General features: G+C 33.2%; 2 protein-coding genes across 2 annotated transcripts; one reads left to right on the top strand and one right to left on the bottom strand.

The window, feature by feature from the left end:
- The first annotated feature begins 798 nt into the window (after positions 1-798).
- Positions 799-9204, top strand: LOC108911813 (zinc finger protein 2). Its single transcript, XM_018716847.2, has 5 exons — positions 799-1688; positions 1786-2121; positions 4720-4887; positions 5001-5322; positions 8635-9204. Exons 1-5 carry the CDS (start codon positions 1127-1129, stop codon positions 9107-9109), a joined length of 1863 nt encoding a protein of 620 aa, XP_018572363.1. The 5' UTR covers positions 799-1126; the 3' UTR covers positions 9110-9204.
- Positions 9194-12083, bottom strand: LOC108911814 (protein CREG1). The gene is made up of 6 exons (XM_018716848.1): positions 11973-12083; positions 10880-11012; positions 10600-10754; positions 9669-9788; positions 9538-9619; positions 9194-9483 (listed from the first exon to the last, which is right to left on the bottom strand). Exons 1-6 carry the CDS (start codon positions 12036-12038, stop codon positions 9314-9316), a joined length of 726 nt encoding a protein of 241 aa, XP_018572364.1. The 5' UTR covers positions 12039-12083; the 3' UTR covers positions 9194-9313.
- Positions 12084-12789: the final 706 nt, after the last annotated feature.

Raw genomic sequence — 12789 nt, forward strand, 5'->3', positions numbered from 1 at the left:
GGGAAGGTGTGTAAGTGTTAGTCGTGTGGGGATGCCCCCTCACGGGGGCGTACGTGTCTTTTGGTGTATTTGTCTGTCTGGTATATTGTTTGTCGGGGGTCGCAATTTTAAAGAAATGTATTCTAAAGTAATGCAAATAACTGATAAATAAGTAAAAACTTACCTGGGCATAACCCCGGCACAGGTGCTGTAACAAAGATGCCGACGGCGTCTATGCTTAAGCCGGGGATTAGGTCGGTGATTAAAAGGAAAGAAAGGGATTCTTTCCAGGTAGCCTTAATAAAGGCAGGTAGAATTTGCTCCTTGCACTACACTTTCACAAAACACGTGTGCTCTGGTCGGCTGCCCGCTAGGAACTGGTTGGGAACCAATCTCTGACTCTTGTTGGAACAGACCACATACTTCTATAGAAGTATGTAGAACAGACCTACTACCAACATAGACCACTTCACCCAATGATGATGGCATTCTGTTAAATTTTTGTCAGAAAAGTATTTAGCCGAAAACTGTATGAACTAAATTTCCATTTTATATAGATTCCATAAGAAAAATATTTCAAATTATCAATATCAATGTTGGGAAGCATCATTTAAATATACTACACTGTATTTTATTTATCTCTGAGACACAGCTTACAGCTTATGAAATACTTTTTCATAAACTGTTGCCAATGTGATCTCAGTTAATCTCATAGACAAAAGATAATCTCATTTAATTGACCAATCAACTCAGCTGCTCAGCATTCAGAATGATAGACAGATTAACTGAGATCGTACGTAAATAAAACATGACTTTACGGAGATCAAAAGAAATATTTCTAACAATAATGGTCAAAAACGAGTATAAAAATAATTTTATTCGTAACATTTAAATAATTTATCGAGCAGTAACAACCACGATTAAATGTATTTGAAGTTTCATCTAAATTGACCTGTTCAAATTAATCGGCCGAATCGACAGTTGTTCTTTTAACATGACGTTAGTTGTCATGTTTTGATGTACTGTTTTTCGGTTTGTGATGCTATATTTTTCTTAATTTTTACTTTTAAAAGAAAACAGTCATCTCAATTAATGCCAACGGTTTTTGTGGTGTATTATGTAGCAAAATAAGGATGAAAGTTTAATAATGCAGGAAAGCCTGTGTCTGCAGTGTAAAAAAGTGTCCGCAGGACCGACAAACAGATTAGTTCAGGACTCCTGCGGACACAAGAAATGCCGGGTTTGCTTGCTTGAAGACGAGGAAAAATGTAGGCAGTGTGAAGCGGCCAGTACTGACACCAACGGTGAGGTATCCGTTAGAGAAAATAAGAATGAGAACGGTGATGCAGAAATAAAAGAATTTGTAATAAACAATCACACTGCTGTTATAAAGCTCAATGGAAATGTTTCCAATATTTCCAAAGTATCGAATAAGGAAGAAAAAGTAAATAAAGAAGAATCTGTAGCCCCGGCTCAAGAAAAAAGTAGTGTTGAACCCAGTTCAACTAATGAACAAAATACTATAATTGAGAAGAAAAAGACTCAAGCTCGAGCTAAGAAAGGGGGTAAAGAAAAGAGAGCTTATAACACCATTGATATTCCCAAACATATTACCATTACATCTGATCCCTTGTCTTATAATTGTGGTATTTGCAAGAAGAGTTTTGTTACTAAGGCCCACGTTAAGTATCATATGTACTGCGCTAGTGGTAATTATTTTTTAATACACGTTTTTACCAAAATTTTATCTTAATTTAATATAAGTCATATGTCTACATAATATTTATGCTGTCTTTCACCTTTCAGCAATTAAACCGTACAAATGCGAGGTATGTCAAAAGGAGTTTATCCTGAGGGCTCAATTGGACGTCCACTCCTACAAACATAAAAATGTGAAGCTACACACCTGTACCGTTTGCCAGAAATCATTTGCTGACCGTAGTAAACTGTCCCGACATGCTGCGCTACACTCGAACGTCAAGTCGCACATTTGCTCCGATTGCGGTAACGCCTACCGCAGCAAGGAGTCCCTACGTCTACATTCCATTATCCACAAGGGAGAGAAGCCGTATGCATGCAAATTATGCCCTTCCAGATTCAATAACGTCTCTAATTTGAATAAGCATGTTGTCTCGCATTCAAGTAAGTAACATTTTAAGTAGTCGGTAGCATCGGTTCCCATTTCTTCTTTCTCCTTTCATAAGATTTGTTTAAAATATTTGACGTCTATTTTTTCTGTTTAATTTTCAATGCAAGAAAGCGACAGAACTTATGGTGACATAGATTGTTAAAGTTTAGCTATTACATTAAATCTAATGTATATAGATTTACACTTAAGACACTAGCTGCTACTATTGACCATTGTTGGCACTGCAATATAAACTGCAGAGTTATAAAGAATTGATTTAGTATTTCGCCCTTTCATTTTAGTATGGTTTTGAAAAATTCCAAGGCAGTTTTATTTAAAAAAGAGTATTTGTGGTATTGACTTTATATGTATAGTTATTTTATATTTATATAATATTTTATACAGCATGTTCCAATTTGAATTAATTAAACTTTTAAGTTCAAGTGGTACTACAAAAAAAAATATTGAAATATATCTTGCACCATTTTTTATGTGCCATATTGGTTCGATCCCAAAATGATATTTTTTCTAATATCTTTAATATGCATTCATTTAAACAAAATATTAGCAACCGCATAATTTGAAGTGGAAATCGGACCATTTAGAAGAAAGAAACATAAAAATCATGTTGCATAACTTTTACTGTGATATACTTTTTTAAACATATTTCTATTACTAGTTCTAGTATTTTAGCTTTATTGTAAAGGTATTAAGTTAATTCAAACAAATTCAAATATTTTTCCTAAAGAATCTAATCAAATGAAATCAATGTTTTTTATTTTGGATAATTACCCCGCAGACAAAGAAAAGTGGTCTGTAGCTTTGATTAGACCAGATAGACTGTAAGTGTTTTGACCGACTCAATCCGAATCTGAAGTCCATTTAGTTCAAACACCCCCAAAATTTGAGTAATTGGCAAAAAATAGAGAAGAATTGCCAAAAATCATGTTAGTCAGTGCAAAAAAAATTGGAAAAAATTTGTTCTGAACTTGATTAAGTGGGTTTCTTATGTATTTTGATGTGCTGAATCCGAATCCCCCTAATTCCCCAGATTTTGCAAAAATCGCAAAATAATAGCGGAAAATCATAAAAAATAGCGAAAAATCGCCAAAAATTCTAAAACACTTGTTCTGATTTTGATTAAGTGTGTTTCTTATGTATTTTGATAAGGTTAATTCGAGTTTGAAGTCTATTAGCTGTGTCCCCCATTGATTATATTTATTATTTATTTATTTATTTAAGTTACACCGCCTGACAGTTAAAACCAATTGGGTGGGAGAAATAGCTAATAAAAATAAATGCATTAACAAAATCAGATTACTAAAGTACAAGAGTAAAAAAACAGTTAACAATAACACAGATTATAAAACTTATAAAGAATTATAAAAGATAACCACTATGTATATAGGACCAAATAAAAAATACAGTCGACAAAGTTAAAATAAATGCTAACATAAATACCAACAAAACAATCATTTTAAAATTCAATTAAAATTAGTATACATATAATTATCCTAAAGCACGTCATATAAAGAATGATTTTGCAAAAAAACATAACAAAATAGCTGAAAATGGCAAAACTTCATATTTGAGTGTGAAAATTTGGAAAGAGGTTTTCTATATTGGATCAACTGTTCTTTTCATAAATTTTATCGAGTCGAATTTGAATCTAGTCTGTTGAGCCTCATTACCCAAAATTTGCAGAAATCGCAAAATATCTATAAAACAATGGAAATCGTTAATCCCAAAAAATCTTGAATAAATGTCATGGATATGAATTACTTCAAGACCTTGGAAGCTACAGCGAAGAATAAGGAGAAAAATCAGCATCAAAGAAAGCATGGTATGAGTCAGTCGAGTTTATTTTGGATTTCCATTCTTTTTGCTATATTTTGCTATTTTTGAAAAATTTTTAGATAATGAGGTTCAACAGACTTTAGATTCAAATTCGACTCGACAAAATTACTGGTATGAGAAGAACAGTTAATACAATCTAGAAAACCTCTTTTTAAATTTTCTCACTCTCATTAATATGATTTTTTGCCATTTTCAGTAATTTTTTTATGTTTTTTTGCAAAATCTGTTTGGCGGATACGGCTAATAGACTTCGAACTCGAATTGAGCGTATCAAAATACATAAGAAACACACTTGATCAAGGTCAGAAATGCGATTTTTGACGCTTTTTCACAATTTTTGGTGATTTTTCAGTATTACTTTGCCATTTTGGCAAAATCTGGGGGGGGATTCAACTTAAAAAAAATTTCATATTTGGATTTAGGACATCAAAATACATAAGAAACCCATTTGATCAAGTTCAGAACAAATTTTTTTATTAATTTACTCATGAATTTTTTTGACTGCGTAAAACGGCCATAAAGAAGGTAGTAGAAAACATCTGATCTTGAAAATAAATCAATACAGCTCTATATTCGGAAAAAGGTACGAGACAGACGAATATTTATTAACGAAATATCAATATTTTTTTGAGAGCCATTTCAAGTTAAAGTTTAAATCGCCCAAACTGGTACAACTTAGAACCTACAATTTCATTTGAGCAAATAACTCCATTTGCATATGTAGTACCCAAAAATACTGTCATTTTACTTTATAGAAGAGAAAGCCCATATGTGCGACCAGTGCGGCCGGAGATTTAAGCTAAAATGGGCGTTGTCGGTACATCGCAAGTCACATCTCCGCATTAGACCCTTCGAGTGCAGCATCTGCCTCAAGACTTTCGTCAACAAAAAGGAGCTTCAGCGGCACGGCCTAATTCACGCCGGTAAGTTACAAACCTTCCAAAACAACACCATTTCTATATATCGCACCTTAAACACCATATAGTTTATTTAAAGCCGACTATTTCCCGCATTTATCTGTTGTCGTTTTGGGTAGATACGAAGGGCTACACTTGCAGCATCTGCAACATGAGCCTGCGCCGCAAAGACAACCTGAACCGGCACATGAAGAACACCCATCCAGGTAAGAAGGGCGAGGTTATAAAGAATGTCGTAAAACCACCCGATTTGCCACCTAAAAAACCTGTCGATAATCCAAATGCCATAAATGTCATTACTGCTTCACCAGCATTTACTAAAAGTAAAGCTGAAGCAGTGCCCCCTGTTAAATCTGATTCCAGGACCGGAACCGTTATCAACGGACCCATCAAGCTTGCGTTTAAGACGCCGGCTTTTAAGAGCAACTACAATATTAACAGGTGAGTGCCGTCTTGAGTTTTTACATTTATTTTTGGATAAAGATTGAAGTAACCATTTTAAAATTGTACTTTTTTATTATTGGCTTGTATACTTTTACTTTATTTCAAATGTGTGAAGTTCAATCAAATTAATTCTAAAAATTTGTCCTAATATTCCCACCAAATGAAGTCATATGTGCTTTTTCATCACTCCATAGACAAGCTAGTCTTTAATAACTTCAAGAGCAGAACGTTCAGATCTCGCCTAGTGGTTTCAGTCTTTAATCGTAAATGATAGAAATTAATTCGCATGTTGTTAGCTTAATATATTAATTTCCGCAACTGTTACAATTAAAATAATTGTAAATTGTGATTTTAAGAGTATGTCACGCACTTGAAATAGACCCATATTTGCGCTTAGCCGATAACACTTATTTGGAAAACAAATAAGCATAACGACGCAAATAAAAAAACAATAGAAATACAAAATTGTTTCCTAAGGCTGTCATGTAATAGTTTTTTAAATTAATTTTTTATTGTTTAAATTTAATTATTAACTATGCCAGAAATCGCCACTTTTACAATTTATTTACTTAAAAATAAAGGCATGGCGGCAAAGTGTGATAGAAACAGACAAAAACTTGAAAGAATTTCGCAAGGAAATAAATAAATAGAATTTCATAGCACCTATTTTATATCAGCAAATTCAACTGCTTTTACCACTATTGTTATTATTAATTAATAAAATTAATTTGTGGTTTTAATTAATAAAATAATTTAACATACTTGATGTTACAACAACTGTTCAAAATTTTGTCTTAGTTTCTACGAACTAATACAAATGTTGTCTTAGCCTCACCATAAATTAAAACGATACCCATCAACTCCGAGTTACTATACATGCAAGCCATTCTTGATACCAACTACTAAAAAACTATTGTAAACACTATCACAACGACGATTGTAAAATCGGATTTCAGTATTCGAAGACCACGTAGCTCTCTACGCATATTGCGAATGACGCTAGAGACTACAGTTATTCAGCTATGTAATGGTTTAAAGTACTACAACTTCAGTCATTTTTTTCTCAGAAGCTATAAGAATTTTACATTTTTTTTACGATATTGACTCCATTTTTCATATTGCATCTATTCCCAAATTTTTTTGGATAAGTTGTGAATCACCCTGTATTTTAAATTCTTCAACCACGTTTCACGCCATAGCTGATACTCATTGGCGTTGTTTTCCAATAAAAAATTTCAAGCAGTCCGGCCAGCAGCAGTGGCAGCAGTTTGTTGTCATGCTGTCAATATTCGCGTGATGTTTGGTACAGAGTAAACAACTTTGGGTAGATAGATTTGTTGTTTCTTTAATTTATGTCACTAGTTTGGTTCTTAAATAGTATGTTTAAAAATGGGTCGTTTGCGAAATAACTTGCCTGAACTACTAAAAAATGTAAATAGTTTAAATCAGCAATCCGATTGGGTAGCCTAGGTCTAATAAGCATACCGTTAACAATATCAGTCATTTAAAGAAAATTTGTTGGAAATTTGTTCGGTGCATAACGTTAGCATTTTTCCGTAGCTCCTGTTATTTCATTGTGGGTAAATGTTACGTCACTTCTTACGGGAACAAACTCAATGAATTTTGCATCACGCAGGTTTTGTTGCAAAAGTCATTCACAAAACTACTTTTTTTGGACGTTCTTCAGTTATTAAAATTGAACTTGCTTCACATATGGGTTAAGTTGATTTTGACATAAACTAGTTCACAATTTACTATAAGTTGCTCTAACTTGCAATATGTCTACTACTACTAGTCAATTTGCAGCATCCTAAATTCCTTCCAGTTTGTTCATCGCGATTTTCCTACAGGCGTCCTATTTCTCAAGTACTTTAAACAACATAAACAAACCCACAAATTATAGGTTGAATTTGCAAAGGAAAACTCGGCATACAATCGTGATGCTATGGCAGCATTTTGATGACAGTCCCCGTAATATAATGTATTAAACACATTTTACAGGTACACAGTGAAGTTATGTATAGCGTATCATTTAAAATTAAAATTATCATTACTTTTATGAAATGTTGCATTGCTCGTGAGTCACCAGTATAAGAGTAAAAGAAAACCAAATACACGATTACTGTGCTATAAAATTGCAAAGGTTTTTGTTGGACTTTCAGCTGATTCATATAACCTACAAGGAAATTCACAGTTTTTATGTGAAAAAAATATGGTGAGCACCAATTTCAGAAAAAGTTCAAACAATTTCACCATTTTCACGAATTCGTTGATTTGTGACAGAACTCAGAGCTGTCAGATAATTTGTGGCTTATATGCCATCATTCCATGAATGCATCCATCAAAGAATTATTCCAAAAACCAGCGAGATTATTACTATTCAAATTACATCTCGCTCATAACAATAAATAAAATTAAAAATTAGTTCAAACGAGTCTTGAAAATCGAATTAGTAGTTATTAAAATATTTAAGAATAGGAAGCAACAAGATTTCACAAATCTAATGTGAGAAATGAGAATTTCCAATCACCAAAAATATTTTAATTATTTAATGACGAATAACAATTTATATTTTAATACATTTAACATAATTTATGATGCTGGATAATTCAAAGTAACCACAAAGAACTAAATTTAGTAAAAATTCTTTACAATTTTTCTGTAATACTTGTTCTTATACAGGGTGCTCTGAAATTCATGCAACAAAATTTGGTCACAGATTCTTAGGACAAATTTAGAGGACCCGTATTTTTTATTTTTGCCAAGCGGCCCCCTCTTTCGAAGTTACAACCCCCTGAAATCCACCCTTAAGAATAATCTTATTTTTTTATAACTCAGAACTCTGTTGTATGAGAATCACTAAATTTGGTACACAGGGGTTTCATGACGTGGAATCTGATAGTGCTGTTTTTTGGCGGGGAATACCCTTAAGACAATTTTTCCTGGGTCCTCTTGTCTTTGGAGCCAAAAAAATTTGGTAGCATATTTAAATTTCTTAAAAATTATTAGTCCGCTAGAAGGCCATTAAATTTAGAAATTTTTTTGTCTTTTGATACTTTTTTGAAAAACGCAATGTTTTCGAGAAAAATGTCAAAATGTGACCGGATGCATATCGTGATTTGCCATTTTTCGCCATTTCAAAATCATTGTAACGTGTACGTGAATATTACAAGATTTTTTAAAGGACTCTATTTGATGAGAATATTATGAACATTTTTAGAATAAATTTAAAATAGTTCAATATCTTGAAGGTACGCTAAAACTTTGTTGATAAACTCATCAATCATTTTTTTTTTACAAATTTCGCAGAGATTTCAACTATGTACCACCTCCTCAAATCCAGAAGGCCTATGACATGGCCGAATCCGTAGACATCTGCCAGAAGATCCTGTCACCGCACGCCACCGCTCTGCCCCGAACCATCATCCACAAGGCCGCCACCTCCGAGGAGATCTTCCAAAAGATTCTGTCGCCCTACCCTGCTCCCCCGATACACTACGAGACGTCGTTCCAGAACAGGAAGCACGCCTTGATCAAAAATATTAAATTTAAGGTGCCAATTCAGTATACGAACCACTTCAAGGAGGAGGGGACACAGAAGAGGGCGGCTACCCCCTCGGAGGCCGTCGGCGACGGGATCGTGCAGGATTCCAGCAATAACAACACTTACGCGGAGCTTAAACCGGTGGCGATGACGAGTGTTATAGTTAACACCAACGCGAGTCAGCCTAGTAGTATGCATTGGAGGAGGAGAACCTCGCAAAATCTTAATTTGAAGAATTAAAGACTGTGTCTCAAAGACTGGTTATCTTGCTTTTATTTTTGTTATTTTTTAAAGTATTTAGAGTAAGGTTCGTTAATAAACGTGTTATTTATGTCGCCTTGAGTATTTTTTATTTTATCGACCTTGTTAACAATAATTTAAAAAACAACATTAAGAAATAACTGCACTTATCCCTAATTTAACACATTATACTTAATTTGATGGTTAATTTATTATTTCGATAACGGATACTCTTGCGAATTCCACATCAGCATTAATGATAACCGTGATGTTTGCATTGAAGTAGTCTTCTTTACTCACGTGTTTTATACCCCCAAAGTAGTCTAAAACATCTATTTGCACAGGATCTACTTTTGCCACAAAAAATTCATGACCTGTGAAAAACGCCATTAAAATCAAATAGTTTAAATTAATTTTCAAATCTTTACCTGTCGGCCAGGTCTTCATCGCGGGATGTCTGTCAAACAAACTGGTTTGACCAAACGTATACTCTGATGTTTTTTTATCTACCTGAAATTAAACCATTTGAAAAACCCAGAAAGAACTTGAGAAAATATACCTTTATATACTTGCCAGTTATAATAACCTTGGCACATCTCGGGTCCTGTGGGTCATATTGTTGAGTACGGCAGTAGTCTGACTGGGCCAAAGTCGCCATTATAGTCACTCTGCTATCCACCTGTCCAAATATTTGTTTTTATTACTTGCTTGAAAATATAACTTCTAATTATTATCAATAACATTTTAATTTTAAAAGGTTGAATTCGGAGAAGTCAAAAACATTTCATTCAAATTTTTGAGGTTAATTTCCCTTGTGTGAAGTTAGGTAGGCATCTGCGCATCTGTCATAGACCACAAACCTTGAGATCGCATATCTGTTAAATTTGTGATATTTCGCGGTACCTAAAAACTGACAGATTCTTCTAAGGTCCAGCAAGTTTTCATTTGAATTTTATATTAGAGTACATAAAAGTGTGTTTAAGTTATGATGGCCCGAACTAGCTTTGTGAATATAACCATCATATACGTATTGTCACGAAATCATGAAAAACATGTAAGAAAGATGGTCCTTCTACGTTGCTAATTAATTTGTGTTTGTGTTCGTTGGCAGCTCACACAATCTAGATTTTTTTTCTAAATTTTTGGTGTAGGCATTATTGTGAGGTAGGCATTATTGTGGGTAGGTGTAACCTCACAGATACAATAAGCATAGATCGAAAATCTTTGCAAACCGATTTAAGTACATCACATTTATTTTTTTATACATACTTCCTGTTAATTAAATACGTGACAAACATTAGGGATGATTTTTTGAGTGTCTTTATACAAAAAATATTATATAAACATGGTTCCGCAAATCAATAGGTGATTTTTTTTACAGCCTGGATCTATTCCATTTTTATATGTTTATATAATCTTTTTAGATTAAAGTTACTCATAGTATCACCCCTTAAAATTTGTCGACGTACTTTATTAACATACCATCCTACCTCAAGGTCGTGGCCCGAAACATCCATATCAGTCATGTAGAGGTAAGGAATACCAGTGGAGTTAGTTTTAGGACCATCACTTAATGACTTCAAGCTCACAAATGGGTATCCTATGATGTCCTTTTGAGTGGAAATACTAGCTATCGACACCCAGTCTGTAGAATAAAACAAATTACTCACGGGAAAATACTTTCATCCCTTTTGTACAAATGTAAACGTTTCAATACAAAATAAATGTGGTATATCACAACGTGAGACAAAATAAACAGTATGCAAGTACCTGATGAGTGCATGATATATCTTGCCATCAAAGCCGTTTGCCATGGCTCTGGGGGTGATTTTGGAATAATAATGTCGGCTCCACTTATAAATCCAGACAGTGATAGTGTTATCACTACGATTATGTTAATGCTCTAAAATAAATTAAGTAAACTGAAATATTGGTTTAATAAGTAGTTGATAACAAAGGTGTTTCAACTCTGAACAATAAAAAAATAATTATCTATTTAAACATTTTAAATATCTGTACCCAAAAAGGATTATCGGTCAAGTCATACATATTTATAAATATCTGGTTAATTATTATTGACGTACGGAGTATGTGTTTAAATGAGGAAGCACAAATGGTATGTGATGCTTTTCGTTACTCCATATTTCGGAAATTTGTTAAGTTCATTTCATTCGTACTAATGGCATTTCAAGGACTACTTTATAAAATATCCAGTGGCGTCGAAATTCTGACGTACTCAATGACGGTATCCCCCGGTATCTCCGCTACAGGTTGATATAATTGCAATCAAATTCAGTGAATAAAAACTTTTATTTATTAATCGCGATTGGAACTGTTATAAAAAAATCAAGATTTTATATATTGAAATCAAACAATCTCTTCTGTTTCAAGTAACATTTTTGCGATTACTGTGTAAAAACATTACAACACATTAAAATCTTTTTTTAGTTCACAATTATCACTTATAAATATAAACACACAATCTAACGACGAAACATCTATATTTACCAGATAAGTGATCACGTACAATTTAATTAGAAAATAGTAAATGGTAGGTATTAATAAAATTTGTTTGCTGCGACAAGCGCATAAAAATGCAACGAATATCTGTTTTTTCCCGACCGTTACGATTATAAGAAAAAACGAATATTATAAGAAGAAATATAATAAAAAATTTATCTTTATTTTATTGACTATTGCATCACGTAAAATTGCATCTAGAAAAGTAATACGTTTGTATCAATTGAGTGAGCAAACACCTTTTCTGTAGAACGAGGCAACGAGACGCGGTGAAATCATCATTTAAAGGGATAATTAACTAAAAATAACATGCAGTAATTACATAAAATATGCGGTTACTTACGGCCATCCTGACGGTGCTGTTCTTTCCAAACTGGTAACCAAAGACTAAACCAACTGCTGATACCATTAAACAGCGGGCTGTGATTGCTCGCAACGAATCAGAGGTCAGGAAGACAAGGGAATCAAAATAAATAAATATTTAATTATGTTCGCATTACGCTCTATATGTATATACCTTTTATTGAAACGGATTGCTCAATCGAATTTTTGTTTTAACAAAAATATATCGCATTAATGGTTGAAGTCGCGTAGAAATAGATTTTGATCTTTTCTGTGTAAGTTTAATAGATTTTTTAATCTCCTCTATACAGGGAGGTCGATGATTTAGTGCAGACAGATAAGAATTTTCCGGGAGCAAATTTGCAATTATAATTTTAGTAGGTATAGATAGCTTTCAAGATGTACACCAGGATATCATAAACAAGAAGGGATACAGAATTAGTTGAATTTTCTTGTTTTTTCCAACTTTTTTATTGGTGAAATTTAATATAAAGCGTTTACCAAATCTATTGAAAATCAAAATTTTCATTTGTTTTTAATGGAATTATAAATTATGAGTGACATCCAAGTGACCCTTTTTAATTTTAACTTTTCACGGTACCTATACAATCATTTTAAATCGCCATCGGCCTGATAACAGTTTACAAATTATTGATTATTGACTCAATAATTTAAATATTCACAAAGATGGCCAACAAATTTTATTAAAACGACCATTAAAAGTACCAAATGTCAACATGCGATTATTGTAAAAGTATAAAATTTTGTCAAAATGTAAGATTTTTGACTCCAGGCGATTCCGCGGCGTTTTTGCGATA

The sequence above is a fragment of the Anoplophora glabripennis genome, unplaced genomic scaffold (assembly GCF_000390285.2).
Source record: "Anoplophora glabripennis isolate ALB-LARVAE unplaced genomic scaffold, Agla_2.0 scaffold508, whole genome shotgun sequence".
Lineage (NCBI taxonomy): Eukaryota > Metazoa > Arthropoda > Insecta > Coleoptera > Cerambycidae > Anoplophora > Anoplophora glabripennis.

Excerpts from the sequence above, each read along its gene's own strand:
- LOC108911813 (XM_018716847.2), top strand. The coding sequence starts at position 1,127 with ATGCAGGAAAGCCTGTGTCTGCAGTGTAAAAAAGTGTCCGCAGGACCG. Across the intron at positions 1,689-1,785 it reads TCATATGTACTGCGCTAGTG|CAATTAAACCGTACAAATGC; the intron begins GTAATTATTTTT and ends TTCACCTTTCAG. Across the intron at positions 4,888-5,000 it reads GCACGGCCTAATTCACGCCG|ATACGAAGGGCTACACTTGC; the intron begins GTAAGTTACAAA and ends CGTTTTGGGTAG.
- LOC108911814 (XM_018716848.1), bottom strand. The coding sequence starts at position 12,038 with ATGGTATCAGCAGTTGGTTTAGTCTTTGGTTACCAGTTTGGAAAGAAC. Across the intron at positions 10,755-10,879 it reads ATATATCATGCACTCATCAG|ACTGGGTGTCGATAGCTAGT; the intron begins GTACTTGCATAC and ends TTTATTCTACAG. Across the intron at positions 9,484-9,537 it reads GATGAAGACCTGGCCGACAG|GTCATGAATTTTTTGTGGCA; the intron begins GTAAAGATTTGA and ends CGTTTTTCACAG.